Source organism: Podarcis cretensis, assembly GCF_951804945.1.
Source record: "Podarcis cretensis genome assembly, chromosome: 3".
NCBI lineage: Eukaryota > Metazoa > Chordata > Lepidosauria > Squamata > Lacertidae > Podarcis > Podarcis cretensis.
In genome coordinates, this window is record NC_137172.1 from 124293688 (window position 1) to 124312418 (window position 18731).

An 18731-nucleotide genomic window follows, 5' to 3' on the forward strand; every position below is an offset into this window, starting at 1 on the left:
TAATGTTGGCTTGTTGCCCTCTGAAAAGTCAAGGATTTAATGCATGCCACCAAGTTTCCCTAACTGAACTGCTGCTCTGTACAGATGTACAGTTGGCGCTTTAAAAGCCTAACCTGGTCCCTAGACTAAAACCAAAACCAAAGAAGATTCACTCAGCCAATGAACTGTAATAGAATAGTCTTCAACTTGGGGCTAGACCTGTGACAAATGTCACTATCTATTTATCCTTAAATTATCTGTGGAAGTGTTTATGTACTATGAAACATTCCACATGAGCTAGACAGGAAACGGTAAAATATTTTATGAGAACAGCACATGGCTGCCGGCAGTTTTAATGCAAATTTGGTCCCATTCTGAAAAATGCCAGAAAAGAATTTTTTCCACAACAATCCCGCTTTGACCCCCAAAGCACACTCTACCGCTTCCAAACCATGTAAGCCCGAGATCCTCCTAGGAAGTAACATAAACTGGCTGGCTGACCGAAATGAAGGCAATAGGAAGAAAACTAGCAAGCTACACCATTAAAGGGAAGATCTCTTTAGAACCCGGAGTAGCTTCTCTTCTAATAAAACTCTTTTAAGTTACCTGAAGTCCTGACACACTAATGAATAACAGCTTCACCTAAGCATGTTTGGATCCCACTTGCTTCAAACATGCAACTTTCATGCCTTATGCAGCAAATCATCTGGAAGCTTTTAAATGATGCTCACATTTCTGCACATCCCACCTTATCTCTAGGCTCATTCTGAAGGTTGCAGGCTTCCTAACAAGCAAGCTCCACTCTGTGCATTCTCCGACAGTACACTGATGTAGGGGGTTGTATACATTCAATCACTGAACCACATTTATTGTACTTGGGTGCAGATCCCATTGAATTCAACAGGCTTAACTTCTGAGTTGAGATAATAAGGTTGCACTGAGTCACAATGCCTCTCCATACTACTATGTGCATCTACAATAAGGAATCAATGTCATCTACAAACCAAGTATATAAGCACAAGCCAATAATATAGGATACTTGATCCTCAGTTAATTATTTTGCATTGTTTTTTTTGAATACAACGTCCTTCTTGAAGACTTGGTTCTGCTGTTTATTCCTTCTGAACAGATTTCAACACAGCCTTTGGCATATTCTATTGGCTGAGCTCAGTGGGCTGGACTACACCTAAATAGGCTGAAATGTGGCTGATTATTACAAAGTAGGGTGAGCAACATCACCTCAAAGCTTATCTCATGACTGTGAATGGCACCTTCACCCTAAATGAAGCTTAGGATGCAAGCTAAAAGGGATGTGATCAAAAGAATAGAACTATCAGGAAGTATAGGAAAAGGAAAAACTTGAAAGAATGCTGTATTCACCCATTATGCGAATATATACAGGCTGGTCCAAGAAAGTGAGACAAAGTGTAGCTTGTTTTCCTTGTAATTCTTGCTTCTTGGCTTCCTTATAATTTTTGCTTCTTGGAGAAGAGAAAGGTTATTATATGGGTTTCTTGAACAAACCTAGATTTTATAAATAATTGCCTGTCAGACTGTTCAAGACAGACAAATATACAGCAGACCAACAAAAACATGATCTGTCATATTTCTAAGAGAAATATATGTTGATTTTTCATTCTCTGGGGTTGTAAGTGTACCAGTAAGAAAGGCATGCCAGCGCTTTTTCTGCTGATGCACTTTTTTAAAAACAAATGTAAAATCTGGGAAAGATACAGCTACAGAAGGAATTTTTATTCCAGTATTCTTGGCCCAAAATGTTTTCATTTGCTTATATGCCTGCAGATCGAAACCAAATACAATAAATGCTGGTGTCCTTTTAAATAGTCTGGATGTTTACAGCAAGCATATAATTTTCCATCATTATGGACGCCAAGAAAAATAAGAAATCATGATAAAAAGAAAAGTTTAATCATACATTTCAGCAAGCATAGACGGAACATCAGAAATGTTTCTTCTTCTTTATTGTACATATTATTTTTAGTTCTTTAACATGCAGATTAGTTCCAGGAAAATGACATGGATTTTTTTAAAATTACAACTCTGCCAGTTCGTACAGTAGAATACAATTCACAAGAATACCCAGTTTTGAAAACTGTCCAGTGATAAGGTTGGTATATATAATAAATCATTCCTTTATTTAATTGATTGTGAATGTCCTCTGTTTGCAATCTTTCTCAGTCCTTTGATTAAGTTTGCTGCAGCAGCGCTTGCCAATGGGTTGATATTGGAGAGTTTAAGTGAAACATTCAATGCGCTTCCCATCCAAAACGATAACCAGAACAATTTTCACGTTCAGACCTCACTCCAGAATTTGTACTAGGTACTGCTATAGTCGTCATGAAGACCACAGATTTACTGTATGAATGTACAGACAAATTAGCAGATAGTGAATTCATGAATTCCATTTAGTTGGCTCTAACACACTTGCTGCTCAATAGACATAGAGCTTAATACATTTCACTGAAAAAAATACTGAAAACACGAATGAGACATTTGAGGCAAAGTAAGCCTAGTAAGATTGATTGCTTTCAGCAATGTCATTCCTTAGGAAACCTTAAATCTTAATATTGATTTTTGAAAGTCACTGTGACTTGGCCTTGTTTACCTCAAATAGAAAAGCCTTCCATTTGACCCCTGCCATGGGCCTAGGCACTGCTTTTTTCAGGGAGGATGCAGGGGTACGCATACACCTAAACATTTTGTGAATCTAAATTTGGCCTCATTGAGGGGCAGTATTTCAATACAAGTAGGAAAATGAGAGTACCTCTAAACATTTATTTTTTTAAGCAGAAATGGCACAAACCAAAGTGTCCATGGAATGTGCATGGGAAGCTCCACATGTTCCCTGGCAATCTGCATTCCATAGCTGGATGAGAAGAAGGAGGCAGTCCCCACTGGAATACAAAGTCACTAAAATCATTCTACTAGGTTGTGCAAGCTTTCCCTCAAGTGTCTGAAGAACTTCCATTATCTTATTCTTAGCAGTGAAGCATAGTTCCCCCCTCTATTATTCTGTATTAAAACTGTATGCACATTTCACTCTTGCAACTGAAAATGTGTTCTAAAAGTGTGACAGAGCAATTACCTGCTTTTCAAGGAGTCCACTCCCTGTGTCTATGCATGACTCGCCACTCTGAGTGTGTGTCCTGATTGAAGGAGCCTCACCTTAGAGACATAATGGGCTGCCTTCTCTGATGGTGGAAAACTAGGCAGCATTTCCGCACCAGGAATGATGATAAATGCTTCAATTACACCTGATACAGCGCTGCACCATAATTACTTTCGCCTAAGGACATCCGTAGTGGGTGTGTGGTTTGGCCTCGCAGGAGGCTTTATTTATTTAATAATAATTTTGTCATGCTACAATAGCAGTTCTCTCACAGTTTGGAAAAGACTGTTTTTCAAAAAACAAACAAGGTAAACCAGAATTATTATAATGATCACAGATGGAAGCTAAGATTGGTGAGTTCTTAGCTCAGCTTAAAGGTCACAGTAAGGACTTCCTGGCTCACAGCTCATGGGCATAACTGCTACAGTACCCCAGTTTTCAACGGACACTGAATGCTTAATTACTAGGAATTTCTGCCCCCCAAAAGTACTTTAACTGACACCCCTAAATAAACCTTTTCCTGGCAAGAAGGAAAGAAAATAGAAAAGAAAGATCAGTTGCCGTTTAATGGACAAAAAATAAACCATATGCTGGCTTCTTTTTGCCCTGCTATGTAAAAGGATATATAGTGATGAACTAAAATTAACAAAAGGGATACTGCATTCTCATCCACCTACACAATAGCCCAAACATCCTGCCATTAATTGCCTAAATGTTCCATTTAGGAAAGAAGAGTAACAATGGGTGGGGGCTGAAAAAAGAGACAGTCAGCCAGTTGATAGTCACAACAAACCAGCCCACTCACCAGCAGACACATGCTGGCTGGAACTTTTATTTATTTACCCCCCCCCCCCCCCGAAGGGTGTCATGCGGGGAGGGGGAATCACCTTAATATAACATGGTCTTTCCTGTTACTGTAGCCACATCCATATTAGCAAGCAAGAAAAGTCATCCCATTTCTGCGGTAGGCGCTCTGTCAAAGAAAGAAAATCTGTAATGAATTATCACATCAACTTAAACAAGGAAAAGAGGCAGAGAGCAGAGCAAGGCTTTCTTCCTGTTTTGTAGACCATTCTGGCTGCAATCTAACAGCAAGCATTAGAATGCTTCCACAATATTTCTGGTGAGGAAGCATTAAGCAACCACTTTTTCTATTAAAAGCTCAGTGTGGTTCACAAGTGGTTAGTGATACTATTCCAGGACATGTGCAAAAATATGACATCCTGTTTTGTTAATTACCCAATACATGGGGGTCAGAATGACTATTATTGTAGTTTTTCTATCCTTTATAAATCCATGCAATCTCTTCACTCCAGGAGACTCTCCTTGACAGAGACTTCATGGGAACTAATCCTAGTCTCCTAGATTCAAATCCATCCACCTTGGTTTTCATATTTTTAATATTGTTCACACTCAAAATAGATAAGCTGTATGTTGAAGACTGGTATATTTAAAGATTTCTACACCAACTTTCAAGGGGACGCAGGTGGCGCTGTGGGTTAAAGCCTCAGCGCCTAGGGCTTGCCGATCGAAAGGTCGGCGGTTCGAATCCCTGCGGCGGGGTGCGCTCCCGCTGCTCGGTCCCAGCGCCTGCCAACCTAGCAGTTCGAAAGCACCTCCGGGTGCAAGTAGATAAATAGGGACCGCTTACCAGCGGGAAGGTAAACGGCGTTTCCGTGTGCGGCTCTGGCTCTGGCTCTGGCTCTGGCCAGAGCAGCGATGTCACGCTGGCCACGTGACCCGGAAGTGTCTCCGGACAGCGCTGGCCCCTGGCCTCTTAAGTGAGATGGGCGCACAACCCCAGAGTCTGTCAAGACTGGCCCGTACGGGCAGGGGTACCTTTACCTTTACCTTACACCAACTTTCAACAAGGTCCTCTAAGGCAGCTTACAAAACCAATTAAAAACATACAAAAGCATCAACAATGGTTAAAAAAAGTTGGATAAAAATCAAATGAGCAGATCAAAAAGTCATTTGATGTTAAAAGGTTGGGGAAATGGGACAATCTGCTGCCTTAAAGCTAGCAAAAGAGTTGACTGGGTTTGCTAGAGGAAGGAAGTACACAATTTAATCAGCATCTCAAATACGTTTGTGGCCACCTTTTTGCAGCAGCTAGCTCTAAAGGGAACACAAACAGAGATGATCGTTTTAGTTGACAGACTGGCTCATTTGGTCCCTGACCTTTGGTGGCTTTGCAGGTTAAAGCCATCACTTTGAATTGTGCTCAGAAACAATCTGGAAGGCAATGAAGGTCTTTGAGCAAAGGTGAAACATGTTCCCCACTGTGAGTCCCAGTTTACAACATTTTGGACCAAGTGAAGTTTCAAAGCACTTTTTGGAGGCAGTCCCAACCAAAGATAGCCATTGATCTCTAAGGGCAGTGCAAAACCAGCCAATACTGGTTGACTACCACTTCCATGTCAAACAGCCTGCCAACCAAGAGTAGGACTTAGCTTCCATTTATGAGCCTCCATTCAATTCTTTACTGATTCTGCACACTGATTTAAAACATTCACTGATTCACCTAAATAGAATGAATGGGGCATATTGATGAATCTTTACCCCAGTGGCACATCTGCGCAGCTTTTCATAGATCTTGAATAACAAGGGACAAAACAGAGCACTACAGAGTTCTTTAGCATAAATGCTGCTGGGTCCTCCCTCTCTGAGAGGCACCTGCCACTTCCAAGACAACCTGTCCATACGCTCTTCAACACATCACCCAAGGAAGACAAGGGTCGACCACTCTGGAAGTAGGTGGTATTTCTGCATTTCTCTGTTCTGATCTCCAGACTGAAACAACTGGCCTGAGTCACTAATGATGAGGGGATGGAAGGCTCAGGGTTTGTTTGTTTTTTAAAATGTATTTATTTATTTAGTGGATTTGTATATCACCCTTCAAAAATGTTTTCAGGGCATTTACTGAAATACAAAAATGTAACAAAATATAAAAGCACACAATCATAATCCAATGACAAAATAGCTATTGCAAAGCACTGGGATAATAAAATAAAGGTTTTGGCTGGTGCAAACTCAACATTGTGGGCACTAGGAAAGTCTCTTTGGGGTGAGAGCACCAAAGGGTTTTGAATATTGACTGTGAGTCCTGAAAGACCTGCTGCCTGCCTTGTTGGTTTTTTCCTACCTGGCCTGGGAGGGCACTGCCTGGACTGACTCCAGCTACAAAAGCTGAGGCTGCTGAACAGAATCTTGGGCTGGGATATTATTTAGGAGGGACTGTTGGGGTTATTGGTCTCTACAGTCACAACAGGCACTGTAACTATCCAACCCCTGAAGGAACACTCTTCCATTGTCTCCTGAGAGACGGATGCCAACCAATGGGTTTTGTTGTTGTTGCTGTTATTGATATTCATTTTTTTGTATCTTTTTAAATCTTATTATATGTGTAGGGCACATTTTCTATTATTTTCCAAGGATGGGTAGAGAACGCATATGTGATGCTTCAGTATTCACTTTTAAAAAAATGAATTTCTATGCACACTTACCTCGGAATAAGCCCTACAGAATTCTGTTGTAAGTGTATTAATTAATCACTACATGGCAAATAATATAAGCTTGAACATAAGAGCATTTTTTGAAGTAAATAGCAAGACAATGTCATAAAAATTAAGAGCCGAGAATGAAATAGTCAAACACAGGCCAGACCTTAAATGACTAAAAGAGATCCAATATACCACAAGAACCACAAGTCCAAAGATGCCATAGCTTTGCAGCCTGCCCAAGCTATTGGAGTTCACATTACGAATTCCATGCAAAATAACGTATTTTCCTTCTTGACCTTGAAATTTAAACAGTTTTATAACCACAGCAACAACCTTTAACACACAAATAAAACCTTTAAAGCTACTGTGCAGCCTATATTGAGATAAATGAACCTGAGAATAAACTTGGATTCAGATTAAACAGTTGAATTCTCCACAGTTTGGGGGATGAGATTTTGGCAGCCACATAAACACAAGTCGGATTCAGGTCATAAAGAATCCAGTCTTCCCTATGCCCCCTTTAAAACCACATGCACAGCTTTATTGTGGCCCATAGACCCAAAATACACCGTACAACAATAGCATATATTAAGGTGTAACATCAGCCTTGCTAGCCAACAGAGGAGCTGAACATGCTTGGAAGACGGCCTCAAAGCCATTCTGCTTTACTGTGCATCTCAGTCAGTTACAGCTTCAGTAGTTGCAAACCACACATTTACTCAGCAACAATCAACTTTAATAGAAATGTAATGACCTGGGCAGTGTGCAACCACCACTGAACAACAGATCACTTCTGGACTTTAAACATGAGCAGGTGTGACAAAGAACACACAAGTGAGAAGAGGAGGAGGTCAAAGTCAACATTTAGGGGACGCAGGTGGCGCTGTGGGTTAAAGCCTCAGCGCCTAGGACTTGCCGATCGAAAGGTCGGCGGTTCGAATCCCTGCGGCGGGGTGCGCTCCCGCTGCTCGGTCCCAGCGCCTGCCAACCTAGCAGTTCGAAAGCACCTCCGGGTGCAAGTAGATAAATAGGGACCGCTTACCAGCGGGAAGGTAAACGGCGTTTCCGTGTGCGGCTCTGGCTCTGGCCAGAGCAGCGATGTCACGCTGGCCACGTGACCCGGAAGTGTCTCCGGACAGCGCTGGCCCCTGGCCTCTTAAGTGAGATGGGCGCACAACCCCAGAGTCTGTCAAGACTGGCCCGTACGGGCAGGGGTACCTTTACCTTTATTTCTTGCCTTCTCTCCTAATCAATGAGGTTTTATCAAACAGTATATAAATTATATGAAATAAAATTTTATTAAATAAATAATATCACCTTATTCATGCAAGCCTTATTCATGAGCCTACGCTGGCTTACAGTGGGGAGGGGCAGGCTTGCAAACCCCACCTCCAACAATTCTGCCCATGCAGAGGTCCTCTTCATTCATAAGGTAGCAAACACTTTCATAGCAATAAAAGGAGGCTGGGCTTAACCTAGCAATAGCTGGTAGCACACGTCAGGTCTGTACAATTGTGCCCCAGGCTGAGCCATGGCTGATGGCCCACCGCCTTGCTTCTGCCTTTCTCCGCACGGTTGGTGGGCTACATTCACCTTGATGGGTCACAAATTATTTAGATTTCATATTTGCTTTCAATGCACATGGAAGCAGATCAAGTGCAAGTGAGTGTAGATTTGGGAGTCATCTCAAAGTGGATCTAACCTATTATATTCTGATTGCAAACATACCACTAGGATTGGGAATTAATATCAGAAGAGTCAACACAAGAGGACGTGTTACCTAATAGGGATATGCATAATCACAGAATACCTTCATCATACTCATATTCATTTCTCTGTAACAATTAATTACATTCTCATTATTTGTTTATCTAAATGATCTACGTCACCCCACTGATATTGTATTGACTCTTAAGGCAAGCATAGCATAATTTTGCTTCCTAGTCGTTCTTCAATTCCCTTTTATGACACTGCATCAAAAAGCCTTTAACAAATTGCTGTTCCCACTTCCTGGAATTTGTCTGATATCATCATGAAGAAGAAAGAAAAGAAGGTGAAAGAATGAAGGCATCTCCTCCAGTAAAAACTTGAGGTGTGGGAATAGTCCATAAACGTTTGCCAAAAGGAGAAAGAAGAAAATTGGTATGGAGTGGACTATCATTGTAAGTTTCTCAGAGGCTACTGTAAACAATGGTGAGGGAAGCTTAAAAAAATGAAACTAAAACAATACTTGGCAGTCACTTTTGCAAAACAAACATACTTATGCAAAGTTCTTCCCATCACTGCCACAAACTTTAATAGACTTATTTTTTCAGAGTAAGAGAAGTTCTGGAAATAAAGTTAGGCTGGAAGCCTGAAGGGAGAGAAGCAGAGAAAGAACGCAAACTGTAAAGTTGGATTTTGTTTAAGGATCAGGGCAGAGCATAAAAACATGTAGCCTACTAACATTAAGACCTCCCACAGAGTATTACTGAAGATTATTAGTACATGTAGTGGCCCGATTAGACCCTCCACTAAATAGGGCTGCATACAACAAGTTTCATTTAGCTTACAAACATTTATTTGGAGTTTTCTGCTCTGGCCAGGGCCAGACAAATGAGTCTGTGTCCTAGATTATTGTTATTCCTGACAGACTCTGTTGAGTATTTTAAGGCAAATTGCTTGGAAGAGAAACAGTGTGGTTCAGAAAGCTGAGCTGGGTGGGAGGGGGTGGGTTGAAAGAGCCAGAAGATGATGGGATTTAATATTAACTGCACTGCATTACTTGCTGTGTGGCCTCCAAAAGACCATTCACCCTTTATGGCGTTTCAGTTTCCCTGTCTTTAAAATAGGAATACTATTACTTCCCAAGAGTGTTTCAATGGATTACAAGGCGAATGTTTGTTTAATGCTTTCAAAATATAGCATGTCGTATAATTATTATTTGCATTAGGCCATTTCTCCCCATTGTTTCTTATGGCTAGATACCAGGATTACTGAAGTGGATGTTGAAATAGGCAGCTACTGGACTCCAGACAGGAGTGGAATTTTCATGTAAGCAACTGAAAAAAGTTTGGAGAAAAATAGATATATTCCATTAGATGCTGCAGCTACTGGCTACTCAGGCAATGATTCCTCTTTTTAATATTATGACAGGAGAAACACCTATATATTGAAGCAAGCACATATAATTTCCTATCTCACGTATGTTCTATGAAAGGTGTGACCCCATTATTGCATCTACTTTTTCCCTTCACATTTGATAAACCTTGTTTGTTGGGAAAGTAACTCATCCAGTCCTAAGCTTTTCTTGGGCCCCATGGCCCTTGAGTGGCAGAGTCTTTGGGTGTGTCTCGTTCTTTTACTGCTCAGGCTCATTAATGCCCCATGTGCTCAGTTTCCACTGAAGCTCTTGTTCACCAGAGCAGTGGGAGGTAAGAGGAGTTCAGGTAATGCACCAGGGGTTGCCAGTGGCGGCGGAGATGGGAAGAAATAAAAACCAAAAGAAATATACTATTTCAATCAAAGTCTAAAATTTGTAGAAGTGGTTTTGGTCTCAATATAGAAAAAATATTTATCCAAGAAACTCCTACTCGGGTGTGAACATCCTACTTCTAGTGGGATTTTGTTTGGCAAAGTCCTGGGCAAGAGTGGAAGCTAATACAGAACATGTCTATAAACAAATATATTTATTTAGCACAGATTGACACATTTGCTGGAGTATTTCAGTGATTATGAAGTGTAAACTATTTCCTAGAGTGGTTTCCTTTTGTGATTCTGCTAATTTATTCAATCCACCCCATTCTTTATGCAGTGAGCGTTCGGAGCTATTTTAACCACTCTGATTGAAATGTGTGTTGGAGGCACATATGTGCCCACATTCAAAATGGTCTTGTCATTTTTACTCCCAGAATAGAGGAAAGAGACTTGTACCCCACCCCTCACCTCTGCCAGGTGAACATGTGCTGAAATGTGATGAGCGGCGATAGGATGCAAGAATTGGTTAAAACAACAAACTCAGTAAGCATGTGTTTTTTGCACACTTGATACTAGGAAGCAAAATAAAGCAAAAACCATCAAGACAGTGCAGTCAACATATTGTCAAATACATTAAATTCCAAAATGAGCACTTCTGTTAATATAATAACAGAATGTGATGATTCCCAAGAACAAGGATTTAAAGCATATTGCAGAACTAAATGAAAATCACATATTCCATGTATGTTTTGCAACATACGTCACTTCTACGAATCCTGCTGTCGCAAGCTGAAATCTGAGGTCTTGGTGTGTTCAGGACCACAGAACAAAGCTTCGCCACTACAACAGCACCGATCTCGGCCAAACTGCAGCTCCCTTTTTGCTTGTTGGCTTTTGATTGCAAAGCAGTTTGTGGTAACTCTTGAATGTCAAGCTCATATTTTTAGCCCTACAGTAGCTCTGAATTACCTTGGGTTTGTGGGTTTTAAAACAGACTTTTAACATTACTGATGTGGCATTTTGTTTTCAGTAATTGATATTAATTTTCAGGTTGCACTTCTGGTTTCAATCTGAGAAGCTCTCAGAGGACTGCAGCTGAAAGGTTCACAATAAAATGGTAAGGGATTGTTTTGTTTCCTTTTAGCTTTGGAAAAGTTTTAACTGCCATAGACTCTCCCAGTTTTGCTTGCATTAAATTTGCCCCTGCACAGTACAAAGCACTAAAGTCTGTCTGGCTGAAACAATTATTTTGGCATTTCTTTGAGTAGCCCATGTCTAGAATCTGGTGATAATCAACATTTCTGCAAGCTCAAGTTGATACATTGGACCTGTATTACACACTTTAAAGTGACTACGAAAACAGCCGTCATTTATTTATGAGGAGATCCTATGCCAACAGCAGATGCTTTCCATATGCAGAGCACAACGCCATTCTGCCACTCTCCATTGTTCTTACATGGTAGACTGTATCCAGCGATAGCCTAACTGGTCACGACAGCAGCCTCTGCTAATATTGCGCAGCTTAGGACTCGCCAGTTCTCCATAGCTTAGCAAGGAAGAAAATGCTCAGCATAGCCTTTTCCTTAGAGCCAAATCTTAAAAAATAAAAATATAAAAATCACAAGCTGTGCTCCTAAACAAACTGAAATGGCAAAAAAATTCTTTTTTGAGAATGTGTACGTAGACTTGGATTTTGAACCTGAACATGTTATATTTAAGATGTTCTTTTAGAACCAGGGTGAGCTCAAGAGCCAGAAGAAAAACACTTTTTCAGATCATTTACAAGACCCTGGGAGAAAGTTGCTAAAAACGTTCTCTGAATGTTAAAAGACATGACCAGTTCTACTACGGACAGCTTAGAATTCCTATTTCACTTCACTTCACATGGTTAATAATATGATTAAGACAAGAAGTTCCTAGGACTGAGATATGGGGTCTGATATGGGGTCAGAAAGAGTGTATAGTACTAGCAGACATTATTAAAACATTTTTAGACAAAACATGACACATTTGTTTTTGCTGCATACAACTGTCTTCCACACAGCACTGGGCATGCTGATGTCAGACACACATCCCCACAATGCCCACTGCCAAAATTTGTGGGTGCCCAGCCCCCTCATTGGGAATTTTGTGGGTGCTTGAGCACCCAGGGCCCCTATGGCCCGGCCCCTATGGCGAGCCCTGGGCTCTTCAGTTTCCCCTCCTCTGTGACTCCCTCTGTGACTCCTTCTTTACTCTTTTGGTATTAGAGTCCTACAAGGTTAGTGCACTAAGTGAGAAGACCACCCAAACAGCTACAGTGGGACCTCGGGTTACATACGCTTCAGGTTACATACGCTTCAGGTTATAGACTCCGCTAACCCAGAAATAGTGCTTCAGGATGAGAACAGAAATCATGCACCGGCGGCGCGGCACCGGCGAGGCCCCATTAGCTAAAGTGGTGCTTCAGATTAAGAACAGTTTCAGGTGAAGTACAGACCTCCGGAACGAATTAAGTACTTAACCCGAGGTTCCACTGTACAGCCATTGCTAGAGCATTGAACTTCAGGGGCTCAATCCACCAGGACACTGCCTGCATGACCATTCCCATGGCACAGTTACACCCCCCCACTCCCACACAATATATATTTCCCACAAAATATACAATGTAGTTTTTTCCAAATAAAACATTGCAAAAAACACTCCTGCCTGAAAAAAATTTACAATGGGAAATTGCAAAAGCTAAAGGAAATGGAAAATCTGCAACTTATAAATCAAATACCTGTGAATGAGAACTACAGTGGAATATTGAAAGATTACATTAAATTTCCAGTATTCACAGCCTCTCAACAAGTGGGAGTCACCAATGAAAAGGCCTGTTCTTGGGTTGCCACCTCCTGTGGATGCGACATGTGGAGAAGGGCCACAGACTAGGATTGCAGGGCCTGAGCTGGTTCATGCGGGGAGAGGCAATTATGGAGGTACTATGGTCCTGAGCTGTTTAAGGCTTTATTGGTCAAAACCAGCACTTTTAATTGAACCCAGAAACTAATTGGTAGCCAGTGCAACTGAGCCAGGATTGGTGCCACAGCGCTTACAGAATCAGAAAGGATTTGATCATTCCCAGTTACTGCTGGGAAGCAAGACTTTAGCAAGCTACAGCAAAAGGTATGCAAGTAAATAAGGTTCCACATTTTTACTCTCTGGGGAAGAGTATGGACAGTCCACTAGGAAAGTGAGTCTTAGATGTATCTGCTACTTTATGATTCATGTAGAACCTTTTTATTATACTTTGTATTTCTTAATGCCTACTCAAACAGTTACAAGTTCAGATGAAGCTACGTTATTAATCTCAAGAAACCAAGACCTTTTTGCCCTGAATGAGAAAGGAAGAAAACTGTTAGTACTCAGTTGTTCTTTGGTTCTGTGGAAGCCACAGAAACAGAAAGAGAATAAAGATGAATGTGAAAAAGGATTAAGTTTAAAAAACAGACAAAAACAAGTCACAATGTAAAGCAACCAATCAGTGAAAAAAGGCTGCTTTTCTTGCTCTCTGGCTTTTAAATAGAATCGCAATATTCCAGCAGGCAAGACTAACCACTGTATCTTTAAGACAGATAGTCTCCTCTCAGGAGGACGACAAGCTAATTATAGTGTTCCTGCCAGAGGGAACTCACACATGCAAACCATTATGTAAAATATAAGGGGGTTTTTCTTCAAGAATGCTCAAGATCATTAGACATGGTTTTCTCAATGCTAGAAAATCAAGCCAAATATGAAAATAAACAGTTTCAAGTATATGCAACATAATTCCCTCAGTATTTATGGAAATATAGTAAAAAGAGTCCTGCAAAAATGTGGCTTGACATTTCATGATGTTCGGTTTTTTTCACCTCTGTTTTCAACATCTAACTTCTTGTACTATATCATTTCAAATTTAATTGTATTTCAGAAACAGAGAGAGGGTGGCTTTAGCTCTGGCCATTCAGTGGAGAACATGTCAGCCTAATTTCAGCTAACAAGCAGCAGGAAAGCAACAAACACTGATGAAAATGAAAGTCATTATAAATTACATTTAGAAAATAACGGCTCTGAGTGGGGGTGGGTAATGCTGGATGTATGGTACAGTGAAATAAACCTTTGCTAGGACTATCAGTGCACAGCACTGCTTTCCTTAATTTTTGCTGTTATTTAAAGGCCAAGGTGATGACCTAGTTAATTTAACAGCTAAGTACGCAAACTGATAAATTCCGCTATAAGATAAGGGCAATCTACCAGCAAACTTTTCATATGAATAGCTGTAGGAAAAAGGCATTTCAGCTCAATACATATGTTAAAGCTACGGAAAAATATTTTAATTGCAACTATCCTTTTCCTCAATTGAACCAGGATGCAAATCTGCAACGGCCTGTTTTGTTTGCTTTTGTGCAAGGCACCTAACCCTTCTCGACATTCCATCCTCTTCCTCTGCTGTGGAAGACGGGTGCTCTGCCCACAGGGATAGTGCTGTAACCAGCAAGCAAACCCCTAAGCAGCACTGCCAAACCATTATTCATCCAAGCGCAGTAATAGTACGCTTGATGCTCAGGATGCCTTTGGTGAGAGGATCTAATCCAAAAGGAAATAACAGTCATCTTACTGAATTTATTTTCAGCTTCAGTTGGGAAAGGATTCAATATAATGTTTCATCTGATGTTGAATTTGCTACTTTAATCCCAAAGTGGGGGGAAATTGCAATCAATCTAAAATGCAAGGAATGTTATATAGAAGATTAAACTTTCTCATTCTGAGAATGTTGGTGGCATTTTTATTTGACATGTGAAAAGCAACACTGAATGATGTTGTTAATACTAGATCATATGTTCTAGAGCAGTGATGTAGCTAGGAAATGTTAAACCTCATACTTAATGAATGGTCTTATTGGGGGTTTCCTTTAGATGGCACACAATTAACACCTCTTTTCTCCCCCTACCCAACCCTTAAATGCTTTACAACTGTTTCTACATTCCTGATAAGTTGAAGCAAAAAGCAAAAACAAAACTTTTCCCCAATCCTGATTTATTCTCATTCTCTCTCTTTCTCTCTCTCTCTGCAGTTCTGCATCTTAATGTCACTTTTATCACACCACCATCTTGAATACAGGATACAGAATAAAAGGAGGGTCCATGAGAGGTCTGGAGGGTGGCAACATGAGAAGGGGCCTTTTCTGCAATGGCTCCCCATTTGTGGAATGCTCCCCCCAGGGAGGCTTGCCTGGCACAATCAGGGCAACACAAATGCAAACACAACATGCTGGCTAATAACTGGTAGTGGATATATAATTAATTACAATGTCATTCAAAATATACCAATATGCCACTTCAAAATAATGTATACATCATATAGTACATCTCACAAAATATACAAGCGACTGTAACAGATAGGTAGCCATGTTGGTCTGCCATAGTCAAAACAAAATAAAAAAAATCCTTCAAATCTGAAGAAGTGTGCATGCACACGAAAGCTCATACCAAGAACTAACTTAGTTGGTCTTTAAGGTGCTACTGGAAGGAATTTTTTTATTTTGAAGTGACTGTAAGTTGTTGTATATATAGGAGTCAAATGAGGAGTCAAACAAGTCAATGAATGGCGAGGAATGCCAAGCCATCTCTCAAAGAAAGACATCCTATAATTATCAATGAAAATTTTTCATACTAGTGGGAATCTTGCTAGTGGATCAGGGCTCACTGGATAAATGGAGCTGCTGATCAGTGAGCTGCTATCCAGTGAGCACTGATCCACTAGCAAGATTCCCATTAGTATGAAAAATTTTCATTGATAATTATTCGCTGATGAAGACTTTATTCCGAAACAGTGAATTACTCCGGACACACTGTCCTCTTGAGACTTCCTTTTAAGATTTCTGAGGGACGTCTTCCTTTGAGAGACGGCTTGGCGTTCCTCGCCATTCATTGACTTGTTTGACTTCTCATTTGACGTGGCATATTAGTATATTTTGAATGACATTGTAATTAATTATATATCCACTACCAGTTATTAGCCGGCGTGTTGTGTTTGCATTTGTGTTGACTGTTACATTTTGCAACACAGGGTTTTGTGTTTGGCACCATCAGGAGGCAGGTTGCACCAGACTTCCTGCACTGTCCTTACACGCATAAAATACACAAGTAAGCTTGTCTGGGCAAACAACTTTTTGAAAGTTTGCTGACCAAGCCTCCATGTGAGAGCAGACAGTCTAGTGAACTCACGTACGTCCGAAGGCAGGGCTGCTGCTCCGATCCCAAGCATCCTGCTCAAGCACATTCACACACATGCTCTCAACATTTTTAAAAATAATAATCTTTATTGGTTTAAAATACAGACATAAACGATCATTTACAGCAGAAACAAAGAAAGAAAAGGAGGGGAAAAGAGTCAAGATAAAGAAAGAAAAGAAAAAAACTGTATACAAAAAGAAACTACATCTTTTCAAATAACAATTAAATAAAAATGAATATAAAACTTCCAATCGTTCTCATTATACTATTTATGCTGTCATTGTTTTCTCACACAGTTTTATGTTATATCTTATTATTTTCATAGAATCCGACAAAATATTTATTACATTTTTTTCACCTATAGGTATCATTCACGTTCTGCTAGTATGGTATTATTTGTACAGTATAGTCTTAAATATTCTCCATTCTCCATATACTTTCTGATTTAAAGTTCCTCTAACGCTTCCCGTCAGTTTTACTAGTTGCAGGTGTCTGCCACTCTGTTATCATTGGTGTTGTTTCACTTTTCCAGTTTCTTGCCACAAGTATTTTAGCTGTCGTAATTGCATACATGAACAATGGTCTTATATTCTTTTTATTTTTTTATTTTTTAATTTTTTTTATTATTATACATTTTATAAATTTCCATCCAATTATTCATTTAATCCCGCATACAACAATTATATCTGTTTTTTGACTTCCTTCAGCGTCTCTGACAATCATCCGTAATTATACCTTTAATACACATTCCCTTCTTTCGGTCTTATATTCTTTTTAATTTCTGTTGGTAATATACCTAGTAGAAAAATCTCTGGGGTTTTTTAAAAGGTAAATTTAAATAATTTCTTGAATTCGTTGTAGATATTACTCCAAAATTCATAGGTCCACCTCATGTGGTATTATGACCCTATATCTTTCTTACATCTTCAACAAGTTGGTGACCTGCCTTTGTACATTTTAGCAAGTTTTAAAGAAGTCTGGTGCCATCTGTATAGCATCTTCATGGTGTTTCCCCTAAGATTATAACATGCTGTTTATATAGATTATAACAATTTAATATCTACCCTCCACAATCTTTCCCATTGTTCCATATAGATATTGTACCCAAAGTTTTGCACCCACCTTACCATCAGTTTTAACTTGTTCCTCTGTTACTTCCCATTCTAAAAGGTAATCATAGATTCGTGAAATATATTTTCCTTTTTTATGGATAATTATTATTATAATTATTATTATTTCAAATTTGGATGCTTCTTTCGCAAGACCTTCCTTCTTATCTATACCCAATTTTTGGTTTAACTGGAAATATTGTAGCCAATCCAACAGGTGGCTTTTAATTTCATCATATTTTTTCAAGTTGGCTTATCCTTGTCTACTTCTAATAGTATTCAATACGTAGGCCACTCTCCTTTCATATTTCTCTTTTTAACTGCTAAACCTTCAGCTGGTGATGTACCCCTACGGACATCACCTGCTCTGAACATGTGAAAAGGGCTCATGCAGTATCACAGCCAGGAAATCTTTTAAAACCTTGAAACAAAAGAGAATTTTCTCAACTAAACCAGGAGGCAGGAATAGTTGGAAATGTTACAATCAGGTATTTCTGGGTTTTAACTTCCATGTGATGACATAAAGCTAAGGTGGAAAAAATAGTCTGGAGTTGAAAATGATTTAAATTTGCCAACTCCTAACTTTTCTGGGAGTTTGCCAGGCTTAATTTGGATGTTGGCATTTCAAAGTTTGCACAGCTCTAACTTTAACCTGCTGCAGCCTAAAAAAAAAAAGGAACTGGTAATAGATGTGAAAATATTCCACATTAATTTAGCACAACTGGCAGTCTGTTTCCAAGAGAGCAAACCACAGAATCAGAATTTTTTAAAAAAATTGTTTCGCACCAAAAATGGGTGATGGTGATACTGTGACCCTCTGAGGAAAAATATCCATGAAATATTGGACAGGAAAGATATCCTACACCACAGAACAATAATGATTGCAAGAAGAAATAGAGCTGGTTTTTCAGAGTAGCACTTTTAATTATTTGCACATCTCCACATTCAATAGGTTCCCCACACACCCTGTCTCTATAAATGTTCAGATGGAAAGCTCGAGCAATTGGAATAAATTATGTCCAAACTTCATCTGCGTTGTAGGGGTTTTTCAGTCAGAAGACTTACTGTTTACTATATATCCTGCCTACTGAAATATGCAGCAACTCTTTGTAGTGCAGCCATTGCACTCTTGAATGGTGAAAATGTGTAGTTAAGTAGTTAGTGCCTAAGAGACCCATAGAAGGACCTTGAAATAAATGAACATATTCTGATAAATGTGTTGATCAGGAATGCCAACAGGCCTCTCAGGACTCAGGGCAGAAAATCAGTTTTATTCAGTAAAAATGGTCTTTTTGTCCTAAATGAAAAGCAAGCAGAA

General features: G+C 39.8%; 1 protein-coding gene across 3 annotated transcripts in view; it reads right to left on the reverse strand.

Annotated features, from left to right (window-relative positions):
- Nucleotides 1–1944: 1944 nt before the first annotated feature.
- The window catches only part of SUPT3H (SPT3 homolog, SAGA and STAGA complex component), a gene marked incomplete at its 5' end in the record, with an annotated part of 232500 nt that continues 215713 nt past the window's right edge, over nt 1945–18731 (reverse strand). For 2 of the 3 annotated variants that reach the window (XM_079970024.1, XM_079970025.1), the window contains one exon: nt 1945–4082. In XM_079970024.1, the coding sequence (XP_079826150.1) occupies nt 4041–4082 (42 nt within the window). In that variant the 3' untranslated portion in view covers nt 1945–4040. The remainder of the gene's footprint in view (nt 4083–18731) is intronic. The other variant, XM_079970023.1, reaches the window with a different exon arrangement.